Here is a 15762-nt window from a genome sequence, read left to right on the forward strand (position 1 = left end):
TTATTAAATTGCTATGGCTTTCTAGCATCTGGTTCTAGTTATAATTTCTAACAAAGTCTCAATAAAAGAATATGAGGCTTATACTTTTCTGGCTTTACAGGTTATTGGTAGTTGTTAACAACATAAATAGTCAATAAGGAAATCATTCTTGAAATCAAAAAATCAGGTTTAGGGAATGTTTATTAGATAGAAAAACACTTGATATCTGACAGATACTATTTATACATATATAAGAATATTGCCTGTTTTTTTTGAACACATCATTTTATGTAGTCATATTGGTCTAGGATAAATGCCAAGAAATGGAATTGCTAAGCTAAAGAATACATGTGTTTGTATACTTGCAAATGTAGAGTTACCAATTTTCCCTCTCTAGGAGTAGTTACAGTTTATACCCCACTTGCATATGAGGGCCTATTTCTATAGCCTTGCCAACATTTTTTTATCAAACTTTTCGATTTTCTTTTCTTTGTTTTTTGCTACAATATTGGGCGAAAAAAGATTTTAGTGTGGCTTTATTTTGCATTTTTCTCATGATAGAAGTTGAACCATTTTATTTCCTTATTTATGAACTATACATGTTTTAAAGACATTTTTCGGTTTTAAAGTAGGAATTGTTATAATGTGGAAAGAGAAGAAGAATTTGAGATAATCATCTGTTTGATTTATTGTTAATAATATAAAGTGGTCTTAATTCTTTCTGAATGCACACATGGACATGAATATCACATAAAGGTTTTTCCTTTTTTTCTGAAATGAAGTTTGGGAGCAATCAGTCCAAACCAGAGTTCACAGTGGACCTTAAGGGGGCGACAATTGAGATGGCTCCAAAGGATAAATCCAGCAAAAAGAATGTATTTGAGGTAATAAAATTTTTTCTAAGTTTAAATCATATTCTTAACTGTAGTAATTGGATCTTCTTTTTTTAGTTATTTTGAGAAATAGTCTTTCAGTGTGACTAAGACAAAGTTGGTCATTAAGTCAGTTTGTATCATAATTTAAGAAAAAAGCTGGTATAAAGATCTGGGCTTTATTTGTATAAATTATTGGATCTCTAACTGTATATATGAGCCTTTGTTCCACAAATCTTGTCTTTCCCCAGCAACAAAAAGGATGTGGTTTCCTTTACCTACAAAATCTAATGTTAAAAAGTACTTTCGTTTTGTCATTAAAAACCCTCCATAGTCATGTGGGCTTTTGTATCAGTTATTTATTGCTGCATATCACACCGTCCCAAAATTTAGCAACTTAAGAAAGGAATCATTTTGTTTGCTCAATTTGACCTTTACTAAGCTGAGTGATTCTTCTGGTCTCACTTGAGACCATTCTAGAGGCTTCAGTCATCTAGTGCAGGAGTCTCCAACGCCCAGGCTGTGGACTGGTACCGGTCTGTGGTCTGTTAGGAACCGGGCTGCACAGTGGGAGATGAGCTGTGGGCCAGCGAGCAAAGCTTTGTCTGTATTTGCAGCCACTCCCCAGAGCTAGCATCACTACTTCAGCTTCACCTCAGATCATCAGGCATTAGATTCACATAGGAGCACCAGTCCCTGGTGCCAAAAAGGTTGGGGACCACTGATCTAGTGGCTTGACTGGGGCTGGATGGTCTAGTTCATATGTCTGGTATTGGTGCCAGCTGTTTGCTAGGCCTCTTTCTGCACAAGATCTCTTATTTTCAAGGAGGCTGCCCAAGGCTTCTTAACATGATGGTGTCAGGGTTCCAAGAGGATGAGAGTGGAAGCTGTAAGACTTCTTGAGGCCTAGATTTAGAAGTCACACATCAGTATTGTGCTGGTGAAAGCAAGTCAGAAGGCCAGCCAAGTATCGAAGGTTGTGGGGAACTAGATTCTACCTGTTGATTGAGGAGCAGCAAAGTCGCATTGGAGAGGAGTGTGTATACAGAGAAAGGAGGAATTTTTGAGGCTATCATTGTAAACAATCTTCCAGATCCTAACCTTCCTTTATAGCCTGTTTCAGTCCTTTCCTGTCTCCTATCTTGTTGTCTAGGCAGATTGGATTAGTTGTTGTTTTCCTCCCTCTATGATTTTCATTCTTTATTATTCTGCCTTGGGTACTGACCCATGCCAGTCTCTGCTTTTCAGATGTTACCTATCGTTCAAAACCCATGAGAAATATTATCACAACACTGATGCTTCTTCTTTGGCTTTTATTATTTAAAAAAAATTTTTTTTAATTATTTTTATTTATGCCTACAGCACTTGGTCTTCCTAGGTGGTCTCCACTAACCAGGCCCGACTCTGGTTAGTTTCTGAGATCAGACATCGGGCTTGTTCAGAGTGGCATGCATGTAGACCATGGACCGTGGCTACACTGGGGCGCAAACCTAGGACCTTCTGCATGTAAAGCAGATGTGCTAACCGCTACACTATGAAACCACGTCCATGGCTTTTAAAATAGCATTTATTTTAGTGTACCTTGGGTTATCATCATCTATAAATTATTCCCCCCTCTAGATGATTAACATATTTTGTTTTGTTTTGTTTTTTTCAAGCAGAGAAACTATTTTTCCTTATCTTTAAGAACCTCTTACAGAATGTCTATGTGCACTGACTTCAGTGTTGGTTGACTGGCTTGACCCATTCTCTAGAAAGAAATGCAAGAAAGGAAGTCACTGTTTCTTGAATTAGTCTTGCAGTCTCAATAACATTCCAGAATGAAAGGATTCTGTGGTCAAACACACCTGAGAAGTATTTATTTTATTTCTCTCTTAGAAAATCACAGCACACTCCAGAATATCAAAGCGGTGAGAAATCTTGAAGGGGAGAATCTTGTTTAACTTTATTCAATTCACTATTTCCCAAATTAATATCACGTAACTGATGACTTATTTTTTGAGGAATACCTTTTTTAAACATTACTTCAGGAACTATGCTTGAGGCATATGTCTCCGAATGTTGTTTGAGTTACATTGCCATATGTTCCTCTAAACAATTATCAATCAGAAAAATAAGAAGAATCCTTTCTTCAACTACTTTAAAATTCTTCCTCAGTCAAGTGTAAGAAACTTTAAACCAGAGATTATACATAAATTGGTTATTGCCTTCATATAGTGTAGTGTATAGTATCCTTACATGTATAGCATAGTATCCTAGACTATATAGTATAATGCATAGTATTGTTGAGTTAGTTCATGATTTGACACTTTAATAATGTTTAGTAAATTTAGTGATATTTCTGCCCCAAAGGAATGTGACATATATTGTCTGTACTCTTTGTACTAAGCCATTATATTTGCCTGTTAAATAAGAAATAATGAAAGTCTAATAACTCTTCGTATATCCTTTTTCTACATTTATTTTTTAACCAGAGAGAGAAAAAACTTTCTCAGATTTCTGTAAAAATATCATAAATTTCATTTCCTTACTGATGAATTATATTTCAATTCTAATTTAAAATGTACTGTTTTGATGCTTGAACATATTTTTTAATGATAATGTATGCTACATTTCAGCAAGTTTTATGGCATTCGTGTGCAGTTTGGGACCTTCAATTATTAGATTTTTCACTGAGAATTTATTATGAGAAAAATATTTTGTAAAATAATTCAGCTGGTATTATTTTATACTAAAATAAAAGTTATGTCATTGCTGTGTAGTACTTAAACCATTTATCACACAGTATAATATATGGCATCTAATCTTCTGAAGGTGGTTTTGTAGACTATGAATTAAATATATTCATTTATTTGGTTGAAAGGATTAACCATACTTTTTCCTCCTCCTTGTCTCTAAAGCTGAAAACCCGTCAAGGAACAGAATTGCTAATTCAGTCTGATAATGACACAGTTATTAATGATTGGTTTAAAGTTCTTAGTACTACTATCAATAATCAGGTATGTCTTTGACTTTGGTTGTTTTTTTTATTTCTGAGTGGTTTTTCCTTTTGGCTTTCTAATTGGTTATTGCATATCTAGTTTCCAATTTATATTTAAAAATTTTTAAATATATTTTTTGACAGGTAGGAAGGGCAGTGGTCAATTTAGTAATGTTTAACTGTGTAAATATTTAAATTATTTTAAATAATTTTCACATGAGGCATTGGTCCAAAAAGAAGGCATTGGTTCAAGAAGAAGAGACGGTAAAACTATGCCTAGTATGTAGTAGTGATTCGATGACCGAATGAGTTAGAAATAGTACTATTTGATGGAAACTAGTCCTAGGCAAAATCGTGAAATGAATGAAGCTATAGTCTCTTTATTAGCACTTTTTCTTTCCTGGCGACACCTCTCTAACCTCTCCCAAGGTGTTCTCAGGTGTTCTAGCTCCCCTTTCTTCCCCAGTCAGGTAGATGTTTCCATGCCCTCATATTCCTGGTAAATTTCCTCTTGTATATATAACAACCAAAAAGAACTTTAGATTTATATTCTGAAGCTGTTTTAGCAAGAGGAGTGATAAACAACTAGGGGCTATACTTTCTTAGGCTATATTCTTACCCCCTCACCATATGAGGAGGGGTGCATGGCTTATGCACTAGAGATATAGTACCATGTAGCCAGGTGCTACACCTTTCTATATGGAGCTTATTATTAAAGAGAGGAACTTATTATTGACTATGAAATTTAAAAATATGTACCACTTTCAAAGCGGCAAAAGATACTGAGGAATAAACGTAGCAAGAGGTGTAAGACTTTTACAGAGAAAATTACAAAACTTTATTTAGAGAGACAAGGGAGAAAACCTAATTAAATAAGTATATCATGTTCATGGATTAAAAGATTCGACAATGTAAAAATAGAATCTTCTCCTAAATGATTTATAAATTTATAGATTTGAGATCTTTAACTCTCTTTCAGGATCCTGGTAGGTTTTCTTGTGGAACTTAAGAAGCTTATTCTAAAATTCATATAGAAATGCAAAGGGCTAAGAATATCTAAGACAGTCTTGAAGAAGAAAGTGGAAGGACTTGCTCTATCATATGTCAGGACTTCATAAAGCTCTATTAATATAATGCGGTAACCCTAACGGGATAGGTACAAAGACCTGTGGAACAGATCTTCATACCTTTGAATACATTATGCCAGATTTAGCACTGTGGAAAAGTGAAGAAGAATAAACTTTTCAGTAAATGGTGCTGGGTCAACTGGATAGCCAGGAAGAAAATAGACCTTTCCCTACACTATACACAAAAATAAATTCTCAGTGGAGTAAAGACCTTAATGTGAAAGGCAAAGCAACGCTTTTGGCTTGAGAACTTACTGCAGTTTTCTAATTTGGAAAAGGGACCATGATTAGGTAGATGAGCTCTAGGATTTCTTTCAATTCCTAATATCCATGAGTCTGTGAGTAATGATTAACTTTAAACATAAAGTATAATTTGAAAAGATCATTGGTGTGAAAAACCAATGTGTCATCGGCTAGTTAGCTTTATCTTGTACTGTTTCACAGAATGTAGGTTCATCCTGTTCTGTCATCACAGATTACAGCCTGATGTTCTTGTCACATATGCAGTTAATCAGAATGAGGCAAGATTGCCTCATCATCAGTGTGAACCTATTATCCTATGAATTATCAGAAATTTTTTCTTTTTGTAAATTTAGAATTAACGCCACCTAAGGGGAAAAAAGAATATTTTCAATGATTTATCACATATCTAAATAATACATACTGTATACTAATCGGTTCCTTAAAATCATTTAGAAGAGTCAATTACTGATCATTCTGAGAATTATGCTTTATATCTAAAGTAATATCAAAAATAATATGTTTGGGAAATCTCTAATTATAGACAGTAGAAACTGACGAAGCAATTGAAGAGGAGATACCAGATTCACCAGGAATAGAAAAGCATGATAAAGAAAAGGACCATAAGGATACTAAAAAACTTCGTTGTAAGTATTCTTTCTCAGTTTTGCTAGTTGTTGTAAGTTATTCTTTCTCTGTTTTGCTAGTGGTTTGAATGGGCTTATTCTCTTAGCTTTTAAATAACTATGTAAAACCTGAATGAAATCTCCAATGTTACAGAAAATTATAAAATCTTGCATTCCCATTGTTTCAGTACTCTGTCTTTGTTAACTCATTGTCATTTTTCAACCTCATTGTATGCATCCTTATGACATCATATTAATTTTGAGATATTTTGATACTTCAAGAGACAAAAATAAGTTAGAATGCCCTTCTCTTGAGGTCTCTAGGAAGCTGAAATTTATTGATTTAAAAATACATAATTACTGTTTAAGAATCTAGATAGAATCTTACTCTTTAGGAAGTTAGAAGTCATGGGATAAGTACCATAGTTCCATACTGGACAGCAGGCAGCATCTCTGGACTAGGATATGTCTGTTCAAGTACAGCTGTATGCATTCATATCTCCATTTATATCTCCTTTATACATATAGGACCAGAGCTAAAGCTAGCAAATTTAAGAGTAGTATTGTCTAATGCAGGCCCTTTGTGAATTACATTGTTTAAATAGGCCATTAGCTATGACTCTGAATTTTGTTAAATCTATTTTAACAAATCCACATACAACTGAGAATTTTTTTGGCTTCAAATTAACTGAATGATTAGAAAATCATTTATTTTGTTTTCCTGTATTCTAGTGAAGTTTAGGCCTATTACTGATGTTGCCACCATATAACAATGTAAACACTGGAAAATTTTATTATTTAATTTTTACTAATGTATTGTTTCTTCAAATACAGTTATTTTCAAGAAATTTACTTTCTGAATTTTTGTTGCTGTAATCGAAAAAAATCAGGATTAATGGCAATGTAGAACATATTCGAGAGTATTCTTAGCTCAGAGTACAGATAATTATGATGAGACAGCCTAAACTACAAATAATTCTGATGGAGATATATAAATATATGTGGATTCCCCCTCCACCCCCCCCCCCATGGACTCCTAGTTCAGTAAGGATAGGAATTTTTTAGTTTATGTTTTATGATTTTTTTCCTTGGGTGGTCATTTTACCTTCTAAAACTGATGTCAAAATAAGTTCTATCACTTATGAAATAATTACTATAAGGATAATTTAAGAATGTTTTGGAGCATATATCAAAGAAGGTACAATTTGTGGTCAGTATTTAGTGACAAAATGAAATGTTTTGTTTGGTTTATCAGTTTGAAATTGGGTCTGTGTTAGTTTGATTCTTCTCATGTTACCCTTAAACCATATTAAAGTTAGAATTTATACTGTGATTTTTACATATGGGATTACTATATTTTGAGTGCTAAGTGGAAAAACTTTTTTCAAAAGTTTTTATGTTATGAAATGCTCATTATCTGTTTGTTTTAAGCCATGAAAGTATCTAGCATAGATTCTTCAGAACAGAAGAAAACCAAGAAAAACTTGAAGAAGTTTCTTACACGGCGCCCCACTTTGCAAGCTGTTCGTGAAAAAGGTTACATTAAAGGTAGGCGGGCCTGATGTATATAATAACGAGCTTTGAGAGAAGCAGGACATCTTAAATTAAAAACTGAAAAATTTTCAAACAGTGAAAATGTTCTCATTTATTATTCATAAAGTTATCAGGTTCAGTGATTAAACTACAATTTAGTAATTAAAATAGATTTTTTAAAAAATGCACGTGAAGAGTTTATTCTAAGGCATTAAAACAGACATAAATATCAAACTAAGTTTTTAGAAACCCTGTATCAGAGAAACTACATGAATGTGATGTGATGGGTGGCAGATCTTTAGAAAACATGACAATAAAGATTTTTAGTTTTCAGATGCACAGATCAGAAAAAAACTTTAATAAACAGTCACTAACAGAACAAAGAAAAATATTTAACAAGCAATTTTATCCTTGATTGTTTGACTTCTGTTCTCATTTAAAGTAATTTGAAAATTAGTATAAGGTGTATACATTTGTTCAATAAAAGCACCATAATGCACTAACAGAATCTTTTTTAATAAGAAAGGATTCTTTAAAATCACATATACTTGTATATACCGTTTTTGGGGTTTTTTTTTTGTTTTTTGTTTTTTTTAAGCCTACAGCACCTGGTATTCCCAGTTTGTATATACATTTAGTTCTTACAAGCATGTTTAATTCCAAAGGTAAAATTTTCTAATACATGACTCAGAATGATGGTAGTTGTTTGTAAGTAAAAATATAGGTAAAGTTCATTATATATATAAAATATGTATCTATGTGATTATGAAGTTTCTGACAAAGATGATCCCGAGAAAATCTGTTTGCAAAGCATCTAATGGGTTTCATTAAAAAGATATTTAAAACTTCTTGGAAGAGTTCAGCTAACTGAGTCAAGTAAGGAACCTTAGGAATTATAGACAAATAAGTACTCCCAGATAATATATGTGGATTTAGCATTTTGAGTTTAGAACCTTAAAAAAAAAAACCTAACAAATAAATGACTAGAAACTGCTACTAATTTATTCACAAGCCTTTTTCATTGAGAAATAGAAACTGTTGCAACTTCATGATGTTATTTACCACTTCAAATATTTTTGCTTGTTTTCCTGAATATTTAGCATGAATGTGGCATTTCAAAACTTTTGGGTTGAAAGATTAATAGAACAACCTTTGAAATATATTTTGTGAAATCAGCTCTTTGCCTCTGATGGGCATGTACATGCTTATTTCGATAAGTTTAAAAAATACTTGAGTATTTACTAAGTGCTAGGCCTGAGCCTAGGTGCTGTGAATATCTACTGGTGTTCAAGAATTTCAAGGTCTCTTCCTGCCCTCATAAAACTTCTATATAAAAATGAGACATGGACAAATTAATTGAAAAGAGTGATGACTACTATGGAGAACCTAACATAGTAATAAAATAGTGTGATTGGAATTGGGTTACCATAGATAGGATGGTCAGAAGGTTTTTCTATGGAGAGGACATTTAACTGAGACCAGGAGTGATGAGAAGGAACTAAATTTTGAGAGGAATATTGATCTCTGCAAATGGGATAGAAAGTAAAAATGTTCTCAGACAAGAGTAAGTTAGGATGTTCATAGAATTTAGTAAAGAAGGAAAATTGTTTGAAATGAAATTAGAGGGATAGGCAGAGTGCAGATCATATAAAGCTAAGTCATGGTAAGTGATTCTGGATGCACTGAGTATTTTCTGTTGCACTATGAATGGTTTAGCCATTTTGTGAACTATATTTTAGCAGCGTGGTTCATTTTAAAAACTAAATCTCTTTCAGATCAGGTATTTGGAGCCAATCTTGCTAATTTGTGTCAGAGAGAGAATGGCACAGTGCCAAAATTTGTGAAATTATGCATTGAACATGTTGAAGAATACGGTAAGAAAATGATTTTTTAAAAATGTTAAGTACACCGACCCATTGTTTCACCATCAACATCCCTAGGATTTTTATGATTTTGAGTGATGCAACCAAAAATTTTTTATCATCATGTTAAGAAAAGCATCTTGTTTTCAAAAAACTTACATGTTTGTAAGTTGAAGACCTTTGCAGCTATTTATTAAGTGTTCAGTGTTTATGGTTGATTAGCATATGGTATTCTTTGAAGCCGTTTGGAGTTGGCATCTGCTTGAAACGAAGGAAGTGATTATGAAACTGAGTTTATTAAGAAATGATTTGACAGTATAGAAAATAGGAAATTGTATCAACTTACTAAGATGTAGTTTCTGTTTATAATAAATGAGATGACATTTTAAAACTATTAAATCACCTATAAAATATCAAGTACTTCTACTGTCATTTCCTATAAAATAAGACAACCTAATTTCTATTTTGGTTAATTTAAACATTTATAATATTTGTACTAGATTTATATAAATTAACATCTCGATTAATCACATTAACTGATCTGTATTTAGTCAAAAACATACCATTAAAATATTTGCATAATTTATAATTTCTGCCAGTTACAGATCTCTCATCTCTTCTTGTCAATATGAGAATAGACACCATGTGAAGTTAAATGAGTAGCACATTTGATAATGTGCTTTGTTAAGTGTACATAGCATTATCATTTAATGAATATTTGAATTTTTTAGGCTTAATTTTGTGAATTTCAAATGATTCTATTTCACATATAAAAGAAACTGATAAACTATCGAATTATCAATTGATTTTTGTAGAACCATTATTTAGTTGCTAGCTTATATTGTTTATTACAAGCACTTAATATGATAAGCATCCCTCCCCCTTGGAAAGTTTTGTCATTTTATTATAATTTTGTTCTATTTTTTAAAAATAATTTTTCAATTTTTCAGTTACAGTTGGCATACAATATTAGTTTCAGATATACAGCGTGGTGATTAGACATTTATATAACTTATGAACTGCTCACTTTGAGATACCTAGTACCCATCTGACTCTATAAATAGTTATTACAGTATTATTGACTATATTCCTTATGCTATACTTTATATCCCCGTGAGTATTTCGTAACTACCAATTTGTACTTCTTAATCCTTTCCCCTTTTTTACCCACTCCCCAACCTCCCTCCCATCTGGATACCATCAGATTGTTCTCTGTATCTATAAGTTTGTTTCTGTTTTATTTGTTTATTTTGTTCTTTAGCTTTCATGTGTAAGTGAAATCATTTGGCATTTGTCTTTATCCGACTTACTTCACTCAGCACAGTACCCAGTAGGTCCACTCGTGTTGTTGCAAAATGCAAGATTCCATTTTTTTATGTCTGAGCAATATTCCATTGTATATATGTACCACGTCTTTATCCATTCATCCATTGTTGGACACCCAAGTTGCCTCCATATCTTGGCTGTTGTAAATAATGCTGCAATGAACGTGTCCCTTTGAAGTAGTGTTTTGGGTTTCTTCAGATAAATACCCAGAAATGAGGTTACTGGGTCCTTCCTTATGACAAACATTTTTAAGGGAGTGCTTTAATATATGCATTTACTTTATAAAATGGCATATAAAAATGGGTGGGCTGATTTTATCTACTGGCTTCTTTTTGAGCTTTCCCCAGGCGTTTGCAGAATTTCATCTTAAATTGTTAGTATTTCAAGTTTAATGAGATGATTTCCTTGAGATGATTCACAGTCTACATGATAACCAAAGTAGAATTGTTGCTGTTTATTAAACCAGATTCAGAGTGAACCTCTCCCTGTATCTCTCTGCCAAGCATGTATAAAAAGCAATTTAGAAGAAAAGGGTATTTGTCCATTTGATTTAGTCAGTTAATGAATAAGAATTCTGAAACATGAGCATCTTTAGAAGAGGCAAACAAATACTTTAAACATATAATATTATTTGTCTCCTAGGTTTAGATGTTGATGGGATATACAGAGTAAGTGGCAACCTTGCAGTGATCCAGAAACTCAGATTTGCAGTCAATCATGGTAAGATGATATTTCCTATTGTTATGTCCAAATAATCACTCATAACTGTTAAAATTTGTTTAAAGTAATTTTTAAAAATTTCCTCTTCCTGGCGTTTTTCAGATGAGAAACTGGACTTGAATGATAGTAAATGGGAAGATATTCATGTCATCACTGGAGCACTCAAAATGTTCTTTCGAGAATTACCAGAACCTCTTTTTACATTTAATCATTTTAATGATTTTGTGAATGCAATCAGTAAGTATGTAATTCTCCTTTGTTTTTTTCTAGATGTTGAAAATCCTCTGTACAAATTAAGTCACTGCATTCTGTTTTATCTTTTTAAAGTTTTTTTTTCCAAAGGATTGTTTTACTCCAGAAATTATAAATGTGACCACCAGATGTCACTGTATATTACCAAATACCGGGTTCCAAAATATGTCGCTGCTTTCAGTTCATGCAAATCTCTATTTATTGTCTTTTTTTTTTTTTCCAGAACAAGAACCAAGACAGCGAGTTGTTGCTGTTAAGGACCTAATCAAACAGTTGCCAAAGCCAAATCAAGATACAATGCAGATCCTTTTTAGACATCTCAAAAGGTAAGAGTCTCACCACAAAAGAGAAATAATAATTAGGAAAAACAAAAACAAAACCCAGTGAAAGAACTGCACAGTTATGAGATGTCGTATAGTACCCATGGGGCCAGGTCTCTCAGACCCAGATTCAGATCCAGCTATGCTACTTACTGTCTTTGTAACTTTAAAAAGCTAGTTCCTTTGAGCCTCAGTTCAAAGAATACATTAAATATTATATGTGAAGCAATTATATAATGCCTAGGAAGCATGTAGTAGATATTCAAAAATTGTTGCTAAAGTTAATTAATCTGAACATGAGATTGATTATTAAATGAGGACTACTAAATCACCTTCAAATAAAGCCATCATTGCTCTAGGTTACTACATAACCTCCTTAATAACTGATTTTTTCCCACCTGAAAGAAGGATCACTATAATACTAAAATGATCCTAATGAAAGAAATTAAAAAAAAAAAAATAGAGTGAGTAAAACTGAAAGTTCAGTCTCTGTACTCTAATGAATTTTTTTTTTCCTTGTCAATCTAGTGGAGTAATCATTGTTACCTGAATTGTACCTCATATTTAAATCTATGTCTTATTTTAGAAGCTAAGCTAAAATATCACACATTTAAGTTTATTAGAGTATGTGTGATTATACCTTCGAGCTGTGTTTATCCAGAACAAAGTGTCATATGGAGTTTGAACTGAATTCTACTTGGCTAAATAGTTCATATGTACCTTCAGAAAATGAGGATTATTTCTCATTTTTAAATGCAAACTGTTTATGTTTGTAATACGATTTGAAGAATTTTCCCTATTTTTTACTTCTTCTTTTAACAATGTGTTCTTTCCCCTTAGAGTTATAGAAAATGGAGAAAAAAACCGAATGACCTATCAGAGTATAGCAATTGTTTTTGGTCCCACTCTGTTAAAGCCAGAGAAAGAAACTGGTAATATCGCAGTTCATACTGTCTACCAAAATCAGATTGTAGAATTAATTCTTCTGGAAATAAATTCTATCTTCGGACGCTGATAGACTTCTTTCTGAAGACCATGGAATAGAAGCCGGATTCCATCAGATTTCAAATCTTTATACATGATACATGATGTACTTTATTTTTGGACCAATCAGTGACTCTGATTTTGCACTTTTTTGAGGGGTCAGTTGGAAATGGGAGAGTCAAGATGTGTGTTAGGCCCTCATATTTGCTGCTTTGTTGCAAGTTGATATAACTGTGTGATTTTGAATTAATTTTATCCCGAATGTTTGCATTTCATACTCTGAATTTCAGTAAAAATCAAAACTTGCAATTCTAACCAGTCATATACACTGGATAATTTGGTAAGAAAACTTCATTTTTCTCAAACTGGATAATGTAGAATTTGTTCTCATGATTTGTTAGATTCATCACTTGATAGAACATTACTTACCATTAGTTATTTTGAAACGTTCTTGGGCATTTTAAACAAAATGAAGTATATCCATTTTGAAACCTGTTATTTCTTTTTCAGAGTTTTTGCATGCAGTGCAGTCTAAATGCTAAAGTTCCTTATGACTCACATATAATTCCTTGATGGAGGCTTGCTGTCTTTTACCGTGTTGCACAGCATCCTTATTGGATATTTCAGTTGCTTTTTTGGGCAGCACACTAATATTACTTAAAACACTGTGATGTACTGGAGTTTAATTTAGCATAGGTCAGTTCAGGGTATTTTGGGGCTGTCTGTGCTACACTGATTTAGCTAACAATCCTAATTATATCTAGTGCCATACTGAGTTCTTGGTATGACCCTGTGGAAACAGACGTTATTTTATGTAAATATAGGCCGAAGACTTAATGTCCTTTAGCTTTGTATATAATTGTGTTGTATAGCCTCAGAGTACATTCTAACCCTACATTTCTAATCATGATATTGGTAATCTTTTCCGTGAATATTAGGTTTCCTCCCGAAATAGGTCGTTATTTGAGAAAGTTAACTGTGTGCACTTTTAGATTTTAATTACATTTACAGGCAAACCACTGTAATGCAAATGGTACTGGAAAAATACCGAATAGACTTGCTAAATGGTAAATGCACTACAAGAGGAGCCTTTTAGATTATTTAATATGTACAGAATACATTAGAAAAAATTTATTACAGAATTCTAACTGCAATATGAATAGTGGAAACCCTTATGTAAATTAGATGGATGTCAGATGGAAAATGACATTGCTAAATTTGAGAATTTCTTTTTACATTACTAATGTAGATTGATTTGTATAATAAAAAAGGGTTTGGAAGGTTTTGTTACAGAGAGCATGGTCTGTTGGAAGATTTTTTTAAATGTATTTTTCTAGATTAACTGCTGTATATGAAATTGTCTAATCTGAATAAAGAAAACTATAAGCGGTTTAGAGATTTTCCATTGGAAATGTGCATTTTGGTTTTTAATATTTTTCGTTTTTGCATTTACTGGCATAGTCTTATACCTCATTTTTTAAAGAAATCAACTGAATCTAATGTTTTCTGTGGCACATATATTTTTCTCATTTCACACCATTTCTATTCCCCACCATTTCAATACCTCCTCACCCACCCTTTTAGTTCTTCATCAACATTCAAAAGCGAATGATCTGTAACCAAGACTCCTTTTCATAGAATTGCGTTTATGATTTACAGTTGCCTTCCTTGGGGACAAGTGTTTTTTTGTGTGATCTGTCTAAAAACCTCGCAGCTGAGTTTTGGTAAAACTATTGTTTGTTCTTGTGATCTTGTTAAATTGATGACAAACCAAGCTACTCGATAGCTGTGGGAAAGCAGATTGATTTTGGCAAGGAGAAAAAGCCCCCAAATGAGAATGTTTATATTTGCCTAAAGATATCCTTAGCAATACAGTATGCTTTAGGACTGGCCTACATAGTGATCATGTGCCAGGAAAACAGACTCAAATCACTGATGTTCTTTCTCTCAGTAGATGTGGACATATCAGAGGTTAAAATTGTCCTGTGTTTCTTGTTTCAAAGTACATATGTGTGTATGTGAAGTTTTAAATGTTTTATTAGCCTACAGCTAATCGATTTATTGTAATATTGTATGTAAAGTGAGATCAGTGTCTTGTGTTTTCATTCTTTGTGAATTAAAATTTCTCACTTGTTTTTTGTAATAACAGAACCAGTAATACTTTCCTGTCTCAACAGCTTGAGTTTTAGTAGAAAATATATTAAAGGCTGAAATAAATTGTCAGTGGAATTTCATTTACTAAATTTACTTCAACAAGTCATTAAAAAAAGTAGTTGGACATCGAAAGAAAAAATATATTCAAATATGTTATTACATTCCATTAGAAGGAAAATACTTATTTTAAATTTTATAGCAGTAAGAAATTTTACCCTTTACTCTGGAAAAAGCTTAATTTTGAAATATCTCTGAAAAAATGTTACCTTTTAGATAGATGCATATCTATGGATATTTTTTCCATAAGAAAAGCACAAATGAAATAATTCAGCCACACTTTAGGCTTATGCAGATGTGTTATATACACAGACACACATATATATGTATGTAAATGAGTGTATGTGCGCTATTGCTTACAAACAAATGAAAATTCATCAATGATAGTAAGGACAGAGACCTGGAGGCTTTTATGCTATTTTAGTTTCATCCCTTGTTTTTTTGTAAGCCTGTAATATTAGACATTAGATAGCAGTGAGAAGGAAAAATGTTATTCCGTAATTGTGCCAAGAAATTTTTCCCAGCTCATGGGAGAGGCTTCTAATTAAATAAAGTAAACATGTAGTTTCCCATGACACTAATTTCTCCAACATCTTTAGGCATTTAAAAAACACAGAGGAGCCTACCACATGTCACTTTAGTGAAAAAGAAAATAAAAATAGTCAAATAGGCATCACACTCTCACTGGTCTAATAAAAGTCAGATGCTTAAATATTGCATCTAAAGAGAG

At 32.6% G+C, this 15762-nt stretch overlaps 1 protein-coding gene across 11 annotated transcripts in view; it reads left to right on the forward strand.

The window, feature by feature from the left end:
* Positions 1-15055, forward strand: part of ARHGAP12 (Rho GTPase activating protein 12) — a 124962-nt gene extending 109907 nt beyond the window's left edge. For all 11 annotated transcript variants that reach the window (XM_011369477.2, XM_011369478.2, XM_011369481.2 and 8 more), the window contains 9 exons: positions 762-863; positions 3752-3850; positions 5743-5845; positions 7256-7372; positions 9133-9231; positions 11188-11265; positions 11368-11502; positions 11741-11843; positions 12678-15055. In XM_011369477.2, coding sequence (XP_011367779.1) covers positions 762-863; positions 3752-3850; positions 5743-5845; positions 7256-7372; positions 9133-9231; positions 11188-11265; positions 11368-11502; positions 11741-11843; positions 12678-12852 — 1011 coding nt within the window. In that variant the 3' untranslated portion in view covers positions 12853-15055. The remainder of the gene's footprint in view (positions 1-761; positions 864-3751; positions 3851-5742; positions 5846-7255; positions 7373-9132; positions 9232-11187; positions 11266-11367; positions 11503-11740; positions 11844-12677) is intronic.
* Positions 15056-15762: the final 707 nt, after the last annotated feature.

Source organism: Pteropus vampyrus, unplaced genomic scaffold (genome assembly GCF_000151845.1).
Source record: "Pteropus vampyrus isolate Shadow unplaced genomic scaffold, Pvam_2.0 Scaffold150, whole genome shotgun sequence".
NCBI lineage: Eukaryota > Metazoa > Chordata > Mammalia > Chiroptera > Pteropodidae > Pteropus > Pteropus vampyrus.